The 15,575-nt window shown below is 40.7% G+C and overlaps 2 protein-coding genes across 3 annotated transcripts; one reads left to right on the top strand and one right to left on the bottom strand.

Moving 5' to 3' along the window:
* Positions 1 to 2,316: 2,316 nt before the first annotated feature.
* On the bottom strand, positions 2,317 to 11,597 carry polr1d (RNA polymerase I and III subunit D). The gene is made up of 5 exons (XM_082509019.1): positions 11,491 to 11,597; positions 9,707 to 9,804; positions 9,219 to 9,295; positions 4,803 to 4,885; positions 2,317 to 2,678 (listed from the first exon to the last, which is right to left on the bottom strand). Exons 1-5 carry the CDS (start codon positions 11,527 to 11,529, stop codon positions 2,631 to 2,633), a joined length of 345 nt encoding a protein of 114 aa, XP_082365145.1. The 5' UTR covers positions 11,530 to 11,597; the 3' UTR covers positions 2,317 to 2,630.
* A 447-nt stretch (positions 11,598 to 12,044) lies between these two features.
* Positions 12,045 to 15,457, top strand: sybl1 (synaptobrevin-like 1). Of its 2 annotated transcripts, none has more exons than XM_082508988.1 (8): positions 12,045 to 12,297; positions 12,668 to 12,888; positions 13,074 to 13,131; positions 13,402 to 13,539; positions 13,695 to 13,785; positions 14,068 to 14,135; positions 14,283 to 14,375; positions 14,491 to 15,457. In XM_082508988.1, exons 2-8 carry the CDS (start codon positions 12,743 to 12,745, stop codon positions 14,557 to 14,559), a joined length of 663 nt encoding a protein of 220 aa, XP_082365114.1. In that variant the 5' UTR covers positions 12,045 to 12,297; positions 12,668 to 12,742; the 3' UTR covers positions 14,560 to 15,457. The 2 variants fall into 2 exon arrangements, with proteins under 2 accessions (XP_082365114.1, XP_082365113.1); XM_082508987.1 differs by having other exon boundaries at positions 12,051 to 12,297; positions 12,710 to 12,888.
* Positions 15,458 to 15,575: the final 118 nt, after the last annotated feature.

Below are 15,575 nucleotides of genomic sequence, written 5' to 3'. Positions count from 1 at the left end.
AGTAGAAAACGGTGAACAAAACAACCCGTCTTCTCTGTCAATAACAGCTTGTAGAAGCTTAAATGTGATTTTATAAACATAATGCTTTCTTTTTCTTAGAAGAAGCTGCATTTGGTTTGCATTTGATATCACAGATCATAAAATGGCAACTTGTGAAACGTCTTGACTTTACTGCTGACAAATAGAGAAGCTGATTCCAAGAAGCGGGTCTTGTGGTGATTTACTGTAGACAGAATGTGAGAAAAAGATCTTTAACAACTGTTCACATTACAGATCTCTTTAATCTCACAAAACTGGCTGTTGTCACAAAACAACATAGCTGAGTCCTGAGGTCAAACGGAGACGGCGCTGCACTGGATTCCTGGAACAACTTAATTAAAGAATTTCAGCATAAAATCCTCTATTGGCATGTTTACAAGGACTTCAAGGCAAATATTTAAAGATTAGAAAAATAATATTCACTTTATAGGACTTTCTGAGGTCCTACGCCAGACACTTTGGAGAGTTCCAATATGTTTTACATAAACATGGTATGGGCTAGAACTTCATCCTGCTTCTATTCAATTCTAAACTTCGTGATGCTGACAAAACCACATCAACACTCAAAATTATTGTTTGTTAAAAGAATTATATATTCATAGCAATGCTTCAGTGTCCCAGTGCTGCTGTCAACAACCACATGTCCAAGTAAACAGTATTTAAAGTTTGTGACCATGTTTCATGTGGTTCTCTGTCATTATATGAGTTTCGTGGTGTATTTTGCATTTGTGCATGACTGGCACATTAAACTGGGATTTCGAATTAAATCATTTTGAAAACCACAGCAGTGGCATCAATGCATTATTTCTCTATTAGTCATCCCACGTTACAGTGGTTATTGAGCACTTGTCTTTCTACATTTCTGCATAAAAATGACCTTGAAGATTAAAAGATTTTCATGAAATTCAGGGAAAAAAAAATCAAAATTACACCTACTGTACATGGGATGGGGCAAAAGTTTAAGAATTTCTTGATTTAGTGGATAATTTAAAGGTAAAATTAGGAGACACATGTTATCAATTCATTGAATGAAAATCGGGCGTGGATGGTGGGTTTTTGATGTTTTTAAGTGAACAACAACAACAACATGACTGGAACAGGGATCTATCAAAGGCTGATCTTTACAAAACACATTTGAGGGAGTGGATCGTAGTTGGTGTTGATGCTCATGCAGCTGTAAGAGGTTACAAAACCATCCCAGAACAATTCAGACTCCACAAGTCCAATCAGTCAGACAGATGGTGTTCAACTATGAAGGAGAGGTTGACAATCAAAGATCATTCCCACAGCAAACCATGTTACAGTCATCAAGGTCACAAAGGAACAGTCGCAGGCCTCTCTCTCTCTTTCTTGGCTAATGTTTGTGTTGATGACTCCACCATCAGGAGAACGGCGAACGGCAATCGTGTGCATGGAACGGCTTCAAGGACAGAGCGCTGCTCTCCAGAAGAACGTACACAGTTTGCTCAAGATCACATGGACGAATCTCAATACTGCTTTAACAATATTTTGTGAGCAGGTGAGACTGAAATAAATTTTTTTGGTGCATCTGATCTAGGATGATTCAACTTAATTTTGAACTTTAAAGAAAAGTCCACACACAAAATTCACTTCTTTTACCTGCCAAAGTAACCCTTTAAATTAGGGTTGCCAAAGATAAGGCTGGGGACCAGAATCGGCCTAGCAAAGCCGCTGGGCCACCAAACAACTTTGGAAAATGTCAAGGATGCCATAAAGTTTCAACTTTAAATTGTATTTTCATTTATTTTTCACCTTTTCCTACTATGCTTTTCTGGTGACTTGTGGTACTTTGGTTATGTTGGCAAATTTGTGACAAATTTTGACATTTACAGCAATTATCTAACAATTGTAATTCATTCTCACGATGCCTGCAGTCCTGAAACAAGGTTACTCCACACTTTGTTTCTCAGCTGGTTGTTGTTTTTCCTCAAACTCTTTTCCATACTCGAAGAGCGCGCCTTGCTTGAACATGTGACTGATGAAGAGATGCGATTAACCTCAAATAACTTTAACCTTGTTATTCACACTTCACTCCCCTCATATTTTCCCTCTGTATTCTTGGCACTGGGCGCAGTCCTTCACACCACATTCTTCTTCTAATAAGGACATTCGTCAAACACAGCTTCAAAGGACAGATGAGAGCAATCTAGGGAAAAACAACATTTAGATCTGGACATCCGTGAAAACCGTCTCCCTATGAAGGAAAAAAAAAAAATAATAATGTGAAATCCATGGCAAAAAGGAAAACGCAAAGTCTTTAAGAGTTTAATGTTTTATATTTGTTTCAATCATCATTCCAGCATTCAGGGAATGATAAACACAAAACGTATTCACATTTATCATCATTAATCAATTTGAAAATACTACAAATACAAAAGCTGCACAGATGTTTGAAACTGATACAGACTGTGTTCAGGAATCGGAGAACTTGCCATTCCTCCTGCTCCCTAGTATGTATATTTAAATAATACGGAAAAAAAAAGTAGAAATGTCCAGGTAACTCATTTTCATGGTGTGGATGCAGAACTGGTGTCTCCGACTCCCTCGCTGTCCCTCGTGCCAAACAGCGTTCATTCCATGGGTTGCTCTTGTCTTTCTTTGAACTCGTTAACTCTTGCCTGGAACAAATTTAAAGAACGTCCACGTCAGAGGTGGATTTCAGGCAGCATGTGGGAGTGTCACATTTAATTAAAGTCAGCTGACTGTCCTTTCACTTAAAATTACTGTTTGCTAGAACGCCCAGGGTTTCTTTCTCTGTCCTGTTACGTGCATGGAAATTCAGGTTGGCTTCTTGTTGCTTTCCCCAGTTTAGAAATGAGAGCACCAGGTCAGCTTCTAGCAGGACTCCTGTGATGGGAAGAGACCCTGGGGTAGGAAGAAATTGTTGGCAGCTGCTAACGCTTGGTTTGAATATTCTGCTCTCTATATTTTGCACTGTGATAAAGGAACTCCCAGAGATCATTCATAAAAGTCTTTGAGGTCCCACCTCTTACGTGCAATCTGTGCTCTCTTTGTAAATACCACTGTGCATTTTTTAACGCCAAAACCAATTTGCATGGGCGTTAGTAAATCTTTTATGTTGTGTGGAGGAACAAAGAACATATGAAAACAAATGGAAAGAAAAAAAACAACCACGTTTTCAGAACTTCAACTTGTCCAGTCTCATGGAAACCAGACAAGTTGGTGTTCAGCATGCATGAAGTTGACAGTGTTGCTGCATTTGTTTCAACAGGTAGCCAAAAAGGTCAAGCTGAAACTTCCACAGCTCAACAACCAATAACCAGCTTCCATCCATCAATTTTCACAACCTTTTGTCCAATGCAGGGTTGTGGAGGGAGTGGAGCCTGTCCCAGCTATACCCTGAAACGTAGGGTAGACTCTGGCAGGTTAGCAGGCTATTGTAGAGCCAATACGAAGACATAAAGAACAATTTACAGTGACATTCACACAAATTTAGAATCCCTAAGTGGCCTAATATGCATGTTTTTGGACTCTGGAGGAACCCATGCAAACTCCACGAAGAAAAGCCAGTTCACTATCAGCGGGGTCAGACCCAGGACCTCGCTGCTGTGAGGGGACAGCGCTAATCACTGCACCGCTGCCCTATCAGTCCAGTACTGTCCACTCTAATTACCTTTAATGGTTTAACCTCCCAAGACCCGAACTCTTCCACGGCATGCATTTTTGATTTCTCTTTGATATTTGGGCTGATTGGGGCCAGATGAATGTAAAAACAAAGAATTGCCAGATTTTTTTTTTTACCTGATTTTTGTTTCTAAAAAAATGAGATCCACATATGAGGATATTCGTTTAAAATTTCGATAGGACAGTAGCAGTATAATGTCCTCATAAGTGGATATCAGGCCCTTGTTGAGCAAAATTGAGTATTTTGGTCTAAATAACCCAAAATGTGATGTCCACATATGTGGACGCCAGGTCCTAGGAGGATAATTTAGGTCTCTGTGTTCTGACCAATCACTGGCAGGCACATTCAGCGACAGCTTCAGTGTATAGTAGCAGGAGCAGCTCCACCCAGATCGAGCTGGACATGAAGCCTCCTCTCTCATCAAAATGGAAAAAAAGAAATGATTCCATAACTGTGGAATTTACTGCTCATGACACGAGGCCTCAAGCACTTATTCCTCAGTCATTTATGTGCTCGAATCACAAGTCGATAGAAGTTCAATTTTCAGAAATCATATGAGTATAGGCAGGTGCATGCTTGTTTATAATGAAATTAGACTAATAAAGCTAGCGAGGAGATTGCTCTCAAGGCACTGTGGCTGATTTAGTTAATCAGGAGATAACATGCAGACATGACCGTAGGCTGGGATTTCTGCAAGATTCCAGCTCTGTCATCAATTAAGGGAAATTTAGGATGCGTAAATGATGATTGACTGGATCATGTCGAATGACATCTCCATTCGTGTTTTACGAGATAATCGCTGTGGTCCAAAGGGACCGTGCATTTATACTTGAGCCGTCACAATAGGGAAAACAAGTTATCTGCCCTCCACTGATGATGGCTTTTCCCCCCCATTCCCCACGCACACGCTTAAATTAGAGCTGATTAAACCAATTCTGACCAGCTGTGCTGAAACCACAAACTCAGACTTTCCTGTCTCAGAGTAAAGAGTTCAAGGTGATTCTCAGAGTTTATCAAACCTGTTTTCTGGAACGCACCCCGGGTCATTTTTCTATGTAAGACACATGTTGTGTACAGAACAGTCACACATGCTTACCTGAAATGTGTTGAGAACATGTTGACAAACATCGCTGAGCTCGTTCAGGCCTCTCCGCAGCGGCTCTGCGGCTGGAATTCCCCCTGAAGCAGATAGCAGATACTTCTGACGAAAACCACCACCGACAGCACAAACAGAGCAAAAACAACCGCAGAAGATGTAGGCACTCTGTTAGCCACTCGTCTCTGGGTTTCATTTAGCGCTGTGAGTCATCGTGCGCCCATGATGAGCACAAAAGCGGACGCTCTACACAAATTTATTATTGACAAGGGTCACCAGCGCTGTTAAGAGATGAGAAGCACGCATCAACCACATTTGCAACGTGGGATCGTTTTGTCTTGCTCAATTTGATATTTCAAGTGTCGAAACAAACGCCACACCTGCAAGCGATGCATCGCGAGCGCTACAGAGAAACTCTGCCAACGAACTGACTGCACCCTCACCGACGATGGCTTGTAGGCACGCTACGCGCTCTGGTCGGCATCTCGATGGGGAAAGATTCATTCTGCTGCAGAAATAACGAGCCCAAACACGCCTCGAAGCTTTGCGAGAACTACTCGAGGGCCAAAGAAAACCAAGGAATCCTGGACATTTCCCCCACAGTCACATGACCTGATCCTTGTAGGATATTTACCATATGGGGGACTGACTGTGCTGTTCCTTATTTCCTGTTATATATACTTTTACAGTGGTGGATACTCCTGTTGTAAATAATGAGGTCCATGTATGTACCAGCAATCGCTGTAAGCCAAAAGTTGTTTTGTGCTCCTGAGTCTTTGACAGGTTTTCTCAGGTGCACAGCTCTTGTTATGAGCTTAAAAAACTCTCCTCGTTTAATTCTTTTGTTTGCAATGGCCGGCCAATCAGAAGAAAGCTAAAGGTAGGTGTGCCTTAAAGGAAGAAGAGCTAAAAAAATAAAATAAAAGCTTGTTTCAGAGTTGCACACAGTTGAGAAAATAATCATTTGATGACCTGCTGGGATTATTACGTTTGTTCACTTCCAAAGAAATAAACAGTCTCTAATTTTATCGTAGTTTTATCTTAATGAAGATACTGAAGACACACATTACAGCCATGTTATAAATGGATTTGTGTAATAAGTCTTTGATCTGGGCTGTTCTGAGTGTTTCGCCCACATCTATGATTAAAAAAAGACCTTAAATAGAAACGTAGGAGATAGGAGCACCTGTGTGAAGAAAATAGCAGTTTTTCAACAAACAGATTGATAACACAACAGCGATCCTATTTTATATGGCAGCAATACCTGCAACAAGCAGGACTGAGTCTAAAGTCTACACCATATTTATTTCAGGGCTTTAGTGACATTATTTTGTAGAATTAGATTAATCTAAAAGTATATTATACTTGCCTTCAGCAACCTGCCCGATTTAAACATCATATCAGACCAAGTTAACAGTTCATCTGCATATTTTAATGTAAGTTCTGTGGCTTTAATGTAGATGTTTGATGTTTAAAACATGGATGGGAGCAGCTACAAAGTTCCCTTTTCTTCACGGAAACAAACGTTTCTGTTTCATACGTTAAAAAGAGCCAACTTTCACTTCGCCTGAGCTCAGCATTTAGGTAACAGCTCTGCCTCTTCGTTCTTCACCGTGCTCTTCTGTGGCGCCACAATAAACAGGGACAACTTTGTGCAACAGTTTTTATTGATATGTGCGCTCTTATCACTGGTCATCTGTTTTTAGTCGGTGAAACGCTTGTGTTTACACTGTGACATGTGATCGTTACAGAATTGCACATTAAACGAAGCATTGAAGTAAACAAAACAGGGTTGTTGTTTTTTTTAGAATCTAGTTACTCGATGAATCGTTGAACCCCTAAAACGCTGTCACAGAGACTGCTGACATGCTCGCGTGTCCTCATTCCAGTCACACGTACTCACTTGTTCACCAGCACACTTAAACATGCAGACACACACACAAACTAAATCTAGCTCATCCAGGTGATACAACACTGTCAGAACTCTTCCTGCTAATCTACGAGAGCCAGTGTGTAATTTTTGACAGATATAGTACGCACTTAAACTACTAAAAGCAATGAGCAGTTCGTGGCTCAAGAGTTGGGAGTTCGCCTTGTAATCGAAAGGTTGCCGGTTTGAGCCCCAGCTCGGACAGTCTCGGTCGTTGTGTCCTTGGGCAAGACACTTCACCCGTTGCCTACTGGTGGTGGTCAGAGGGCCCGGTGGCGCCAGTGTCCGGCAGCCTCGCCTCTGTCAGTGCGCCCCAGGGTGGCTGTGGCTACAATGTAGCTGCCATCACCAGTGTGTGAATGTGTGTGTGAATGGGTGGATGACTGGATGTGTAAAGCGCTTTGGGGTCCTTAGGGACTAGTAAAGCGCTATACAAATACAGACCATTTACCATTAAAACACCTGTGTTTTAAAGAGAGACAAATCACATGCTTCCTTTTGATGACACTGTCATAAAATAAAATGTTTATCATATTATTATCTATGAGCTAGAAAGCGAGGAAAGTCCCTTCCAGTTAGAGTCTTACTACAGATAACAGCCGTCAAGCTTCACTCATACCCTTTGTACGTCAAATAAGCCACATGTGTAGGATGTGACTTCAAAGATACAAAAGAAAACATTTAAAAATGTTTATTTATTTTTATCTGATTCCAGCCATAATTCTGGCTGCAATCAATTACAGACGTCTTGATCTTAATACGTGTATAAAACACATATATTTTCAATTTTTTCCATTGCAACCTCCTCAAGAACAAGCTTGGTGAGAAGGTGCAGTTATTCACAAATGGAGAATATAAAATGACCATCAATCACCCTCAGTTTGAATCTCCGTGCAAGATCTTACCTCATGGGTGAGGGAAAAAAAGACGGTGGATAAGCCCCAAGCTAAAGCTTCTCAATGACCTTATGGCAGCTGGGATCACAAACCCCAAGTACACCACTGGTAACACACTATGTAGTCACAGATTGAAATCTTGCAGCACCCACAAGCTCTCCCTGCTCAAGAAGGCCTGTCTTAAGTTTGCCAGTGAACATTTAAATGATTCAGAGAAGGTTTGGGAGAAACGCCTGCGTTCAGATGAAACAAACATCTAACTCTCTGGCTTCACCAACTCTACCTGATGTGTTTTAAAAGAAGAGAAATGCTGAGTTTGACCCAAAGAACACCATCCGCACAGTCAAGCATGGAGGTGGAAAAACTATGATTTGGGGCTGTTTTTCTGGTAAAGGTACAGGACGACTTCACTGCAATGAGTGGCCAGAGGGCGAAGCTATGTACCATAAAATTCTGGCCTAGAACCTCCCTCCCTCAGCCAGAACACCAGCAAATCAACCCACAACTTTCATGTAATGCATTCTTTTCTGGATGTTTGGTTGATATTCTGTCTCTTTCCATTTAAATAAAGCTGCCATAAAATTAGAGACAGTTTATTTGTTTGTTAAAAAGTTTGTATATTCAGCTGGAGACCTAATAATTACTCCCCCCCCGTATACGTTTGCCAAAATCTGGAATAGAAATAGTAAAAGTGGGAACTAATACATGGACAGCTTTACATAAAATCACATTAAAACATGAATAGAACACCTGATTGAAAAAGTCAAAGGAAAAACTGAACTAAGGCCTGGTTAAAAGAATATTTCCCTTTTTCTTATGCTAAACTAAATATACAGCAACACAAAACCAGGATATAGGAAATGAATGTTCGTCATGAGCAACTGTGCAAGTGCACAAAAAAAGGAAACAATTCAGGGTTGTGTCATTGATCGTTAACTGAATATGCTTTTGTTGGCTGCTGTTGAAACCAAGCTGTCAATTTTTTATGTCGCTGCGCTTGACTATCTTGTTTTGATAATCTAAGCGATTAACCAAAAAAAAGATGTGGCATTAAAAAACAAACGAAAAGAATGCTGCGGCCCTCCTGGCCCCCTCAACTGACACAGATGACCTCAATCCAGCGTTGTGATTGCGGTCTTGGTGGAGAAATTTAACAACCAAAATAAATACAGATCATTTCAAAGGGCGATCTGATGGCCGAAAGCGCAGTGAAAAAGAGGGGGAATATTTTTTTATTTCTCCTTGTGCCTTGAAGGTAATCGGGTCTAGCTGTATTGAAGCCGTGAAGGAAAAAAAAGAAACCTCCAGGCAACCAGAAACTTGGTTCAACAACAAAAACAAGCTGTTTTCTCAGTCTCGCCGAGTCCTTTCATGTGACAGGGCTGCTCTTATCCTTTGTGAAAGCGGATGACAGATTTTTTTTTTTTGGCAACGGTGCAAGTGATTATTGCTCTCAAAATTAGGGTGCGTGTGTTATTATTTGCAGTATATCGTGATCAGCCTTTTTACCTTGCAACGCTGCCTGAAAACCTTTATTACCAATAAACACAGCCATACGGAGCCGTGTGTATTAACAGAGACGTCTCTCACCTCGTGTCTGAATGCGAAAGTTGATCTTGCTCTCTGACGGATGGGTGATGGTGTAGCCGCAAAACTCCACATCCGCGCTGGCAAAAGAGAAAAGTGGGAAAATGAAGCGGAGGTTTGCGAGCATTCTCAGAGTTCTGCTTAAAAAAAAAAAGACTGGTAATGACTATATTTTTTTAGATTAGCAGACCCTCTCCTGGCAGGATGACAAGAGAGCCCCAAAAACAGGGAAGAGGAGAAATCACATGCTTCCTTTTGATAACACTGTCATAAAATAAAATGATTATCTTATTATTGTCTATGAGCTGGAAAGCAAGGAAAGTCCCTTCTAGCTGGAGTCTTACTACAGATAACAGCCGTCAAGCTTCAGTTTGAATGTCAAATAAGCCACATGTGTGGGAAGCGATTTGAAATATAAAAAGAAAAAAAGAAAACACGACGGTGACCATGCTGAGTTCAAAGGGGGAAAAAACCAACACAAAAACGCTCACTTCTTCATGATCATGTATCTGAGGGAGTTCCCTAACGTATGGTCCTCGTCGTGCAGCACAAAAGTCACACAGCCCTCATCTGCCCCGTCGGCCTGGACCTAGAATGCAAAAAAAGTCCATTCTTAAAACATCGCACAGCCAACATGGAAGAGAAACATTACACCAGCTTCCTCCTCTGAGATTAGTGAGTGGGCGAGCCGCTCACGCTCATTATGCACTTCCAAAATATTCAAAACATACAGAGTTACAGATGCAAATAGAAGCAGACACTGATTGCATGCACAGTTGGGTCCAAGAGTATTTGAGAAAGGACATGATTTTATTTGATTTTTTTGCCTCTGTACGCCAGCACAGTGGATGTGAAATCTAAGAGAAAAAGAAAAATCAAGATGTGACTTGGAGCTTTAATTCAAGTGTTTTAACAACAAAAGTGGACCTACTGTGCACATTTCCAGCTCCATATTTTGCTCATTGGACTCTTTGTTTGGGTCACAGTAAATGTTCTTATTTTTAAACTCAGGCCTCATAAACTTTATCAAACATCTAAAACACACAATGTTACCCCATTCCTCCTTCTTTTAGGCCAGCCTTCATCTGATTGGCCACCATTCACAAAGTGAAGATCTGCACTGGAGCAGCTAGAGCGTATTTAAAGTGCCTGACTTGACCATGTTAGGGATATCCACTCTCAACAGGAGAAACAATAGTTTGCTGTTTAGAGTAAGCCGGAACTTTTTAGCTCTTAAGAGTCTTTTTTTTTAATAACTTCATTATTTTCAAGTTTTTGCTTTCTTTATGGAAAACCATCAAAGAATTGCAGCCATTTTTACACGACAACCCACATTTTTACAGCTGCGAAGGCATGCAGGCCTTCACTGCGGCCGTCTTTAGCTGCTGTTTGTTTGTGACTCTCTCTGCTTTCAGTTTTGTCTTCATCAGTAACTGAAAACCATGCTCTGCTGGGCTGAGCTCTGATTTGACCATTCAGGAATATTTCATGTCTTTGCTTTAGGAAACTCTTGGATTCCTTTCCGTCTGCGGATAAGACGGTGCACTGAAAGCACCGTCTTATCAGTTCTAAAGCACTTTGGCTGAATCTGAGCAGAGAGTACTCCCTGTACGCTTCACAGTACATCCTGCTCCTTCTATCAGCACTCACATCATCAATAAAAACCAATGATCCAGTTATACCGGCATCCACACATGCCCATGCAACAACACTGTCTTCACCAAAGATGATGAGGTACTTCGCCTCTTATCATATTATCCCCTTCCAAGGTAGTTAAAGCAATACTTTTAACCCCCACTTGAATTAAACCTGAAGCTTCATATTTCATTCTTAATTGGCATCTTTATTTCACATCATCTGAGGTAGGAAAATTAAGAAAAATACATCACTTTCCAAATACTTATGGCGTTTATCTTCATAGGACATGAACACTGTTTAACTACTGCCCCCTAGTGGAGATACTGTTAGGTACCCGTGGACTGAGACAAATCCGCATCTAAATTAAACAAGTAGGTACCCTCATGTTCCAAATTACTGTTTGTCTCCGGTGCTGGTAATGCTTCAAAAAGACAGATTTTAGCGTATACTTAAGTTAGATTAACGCCGTGTTGTAAGTTTATTTACTGCTAGTCACTAGCTACCCACGTGAGGAGCACACAGGCGGTCAAATCGCTGTCATTTGCTTCTTTAGTTAATCGATCCGACCTGGAGAAAATAAAGACGAACCCATCCAACCGCGCACACCATCAAACCACACACGATTTTCGCTTTTTACCATTTCTAGTACTGCTTTCTTTTCTCCTTCCCCGGCCATGCTTCACCTTCCCACTGCATCCGTCAACAGAGTAAGGTTTAGTTCTGTGCTCTTTAGCCCTGAATCTAGTTTGACAGGCAAAGGAAAGTTCAATACGACTGGAATTTACCTCAATGTTTTGGTAACATATGTATGATTGTAGCCATAAATGATCAAATTATCAGATAATTTTCATTTAAAGTGACGCAGCTCTGTGGTTGGTAGATTATTTGTCAAACGCGTCGTTTGGCTACTCTGCAGCGTGATTATGGCTTAAATTTTATATTATTGTTGTGCCTGGATGCTTAATAACATAACATGTTTACTTAAACAAATAGTTATTTTTAATACTTACCTAATAAATATTTATTTTAATAAAAGCTAACCTGTTCAGCAATTAACAATGGTAAGTTTTGTCACATCTCTAGCTGCAGGGGAAAGCGTTATCCTAGCGTTCAAGTCGCCTGGAATACTGTAACAGGGGCAAAATTCGCGGCCCTTCTATAACAAGTTGTTTATACGAAGACGTGACGACGGAACTACGTAATATGTAACGGGGTAAAAAAAAATGTAGTTCCAAAAGGGAAACAACGACGTTAAGCACATAGAGCCTGAAATGCGGTAGGAACTACACTCCCCAGCACGCGCTTGAATGTGTTTCCTGTGTGGACGATTTGCGAAGCAGGCAGAAGTCACTCGAAAAGGATTAGCAAACTAGCAACTGAAACGTCTTTAAATGTGGGAATTTTGCGCTAAATGAGCCACTTTAATCGTCGTTGAGACATCCAGGTACTGAATATGATGTTATGTGACTATTACGTACGTTAGCTCAGTAGCTAAAAACAACCGACATGGCGTCAAGTGGCTAACTACCTTTCTGACGCTAATATAGGTTTAATGGTCAACAACAGTGTTAGCTAGCTTGTTGTTTCGCAAATTTTGGTTCATCTAGTTTTAGCTGACATTTTACTCTAGCATGACAACCTGTTCATGATTGGGAATTGTCCTACGGCGTTCTAATCGTAGTATTTGCATTTCTTAGTTACACCTGTTCACATGTCATTTTATTTCCTTCTTCCTGTTATCTGTAACTATTTTTGGCTGTTTCACAAGAATTATTCTTCCCTAATCATTATCGTTTGGGTGTTTCCCCCCCCAGCTCAGCAGTAACAACTCGCCTTCCTTGTCCTTCTACCTCCAGGGTGGTAATAAAGGTGAAAACCCAGCTGTTGCCATGGCAATCCTGTTTGCTGTGGTGGCTCGAGGAACCACTATTCTTGCCAAGCATGCATGGTGTGGGGGTAACTTCCTGGAAGTTACTGAGCAGATTTTAGCTAAAATTCCCTCAGAGAACAACAAACTGACATACAGCCATGGCAGGTAAGGGCGTGTGCGGCCTGTGTCATCCCCAGTTGGCAGTTTACATCCTGTTAGTGACAATGCCTACGGCGGTGTCATGTGATAAAATACCACAGAGTTCATTCCTTGTAAAAACTGTAGGAAAAACAGCCCTACTGTATAAAACACCTCTCATCTAATGATTAACCCTTCTGCTTTATTTTTAGCTATCTGTTTCATTACATCTGCCATGACAGAATCATATACCTGTGCATCACGGACGACGTAAGTATATATTTGACAGTCATATGATTTTGTCGGGGTTTGGATTTGCAGTAGACCATTTGTAGATGTTATGAATGTATTTTAAGAACCTGAATTAGTATAAAAATAAATATAAACCACCCAGCCACTGTAGGAAATGGACACATGTCCTGTGTTATTGTAGAAAACCTAGCATTACTGCTGTTGCTAAAGATGAGATAGGGTTTTGAGGCAGCCACAATTTATTGTATGCAACTTCTTATAAATCTATTTGACTGTCATCTTCTAAAGGACTTTGAGAGGTCACGTGCATTCACCTTCCTCAGTGAAGTGAAGAAGCGTTTCCAGACAACATATGGCTCACGAGCACAAACAGCCCTACCTTATGCCATGAACAGCGAGTTCTCCTCTACACTGGCAGCTCAAATGGTGTGTATGATGAAAGCCTGAATGTACCAAGCAACGTTTCCTGTTACTGCACTGTGATGTCCTAATATTTCTGTGGTTTAAAAGAAGAAGAAGAAAAAAAAAAAAAGAAACGGAAGAAGACGTGAAGAAGTGTGACGTGTTCCTTTTCTTTGCAGAAACACCACTCAGATCCACGTGGACCCGATCGTGTCACTGAGACTCAGATGCAAGTGGACGACCTGAAGGGCATCATGGTCCGCAACATAGGTGAGCATCTCTTTAATTTCCTCATTTTGTATTTATTCATAAATAAATAAACAAACAAGGCTCTGAGATGGAAAAACATTGACTAAAACTCTAATAAACCAAGTTAGATAAAACCTGTAATGTTTGATTGGTGTGTGGTGTGACTTTAAATGAGTGAAGTGTTATATCATGAGCGACCACCTCACTTACGATGCATGATGTGCTGTGTTTAGTGAATTACTCATATGTATTGTATTATGTGTATTCACACTAAATTCACTGTTTGCATTCATGTTTTTACAGACTTGGTAGCTCAGAGAGGAGAAAAGCTGGAGCTGCTGATTGACAAGACAGAAAACCTGGTTGATGCAGTGAGTTTAACTACAACTGATTAGGCTCTGTTGCTTCTACTTATTTTCTGATGCATAACATTTGTCATTAAGTATATACTGCAACTGCAGTCTATTAAACAACAGATATTGTTACTGATTACATTTTTTTTCCTCCTCCTCCTTCAGTCAGTCACATTTAAGACCACGAGCCGTAACCTTACACGAGCCATGTGCATGAAGAACCTCAAGCTGACTCTAGTCATTGTGCTGGTTGCCCTTGTGAGTACAGACACCGAGATGATGAAAACAAGTAGTGCATTGAGCTTGGCTTCTCTGTGCCTTATTTAGTGCAGCAGTTGTGAAGGAAGTGAACTCTGTCTGTGCTCTTTTTCAGGTGGTGATTTACATTATTGTCTCTGCTGCTTGTGGAGGTCTCAACTGGCCCACGTGTGTCAAACAATGAGAAGAGAGCGGGGACAGAAGAGAGGGAGATGAAGGAAAAGGGACAAAGGGGAGAAGTGCCTGTTTAACTCTGCTTGCCAGTGGACACAGTAGAAAATACCACGTTCCTTGCTTTTTACTCCTTTGGCTTCAGAAGAGCTGGAAAACTATTTGCTCCTCCTCCTCCCACCTCCTTTCTCACCCTGACTTTGACAGTGCACATTTATATGCCTTCTGGACCTGGAGTCCCACCTCATACCCACACTAATGGACAGCAGCCACGTGGCCTAAAACTGATGTGGAACAATGGTCTTGTCTTATGTTAGTCTGGTGCATTCATCTTGTCTCATGCACTCGGTTGGCTGATGTATCAGTTACTATACTGTCCTGCACCTGCCTGTGTAATTAATCCATATAGATTTAACTACAAAGGTAGCAATGTTTGATTTGTGAGTGTCCTGTTTAATCTTGGATGCCAACAGAGTATGTGGGTAACATGTTTTAAATGTATCACGAGGGTGTAGTGTATGGGCCTCTGTTGAAGAACTTTAAACACATTGTTGACTAAACTGATGCAGTATACAGACTTTCTGATAAGTTTTATCACTTAGCACAGTTGTATCTTCTAAGGTTAATGTTGTGAAATACCCTGTATGATCATAAAAATAAATATTGTACATTTGATTGAGGAAGAATGGTTGTTTTAAAGCAAGTGTGATTTCTGCCTGTGGAGTTAAGGCTTCCCTTCACCTTTTACCTCCCTCTTTGAGGTTCAGTGTGCCCAAGTTTTCTTTCTGTTAACAAAATGCACTTTTTTTTATATTATGTTGTACATAGATTTGCTTCCTGACATCATATGGCTGATGATCATTATGTAATAATTGTACATCCTCATTTAAAATAAATACATTCTGATGGAACTGAGTGATTTGCCTCTAAACCAGGAAAGGACAAAAGGGTGTTGTGACATGTATTCATTTTAAAAAGGCTAACTGAATGTGTCGGTGTGTATTGATCCTAGGTAAATAGCACATGCAC

The sequence above is a fragment of the Aulonocara stuartgranti genome, assembly GCF_965226115.1.
Source record: "Aulonocara stuartgranti genome assembly, chromosome: 2".
Lineage (NCBI taxonomy): Eukaryota > Metazoa > Chordata > Actinopteri > Cichliformes > Cichlidae > Aulonocara > Aulonocara stuartgranti.
This window is presented reverse-complemented; position numbering and strand designations above follow the sequence as displayed.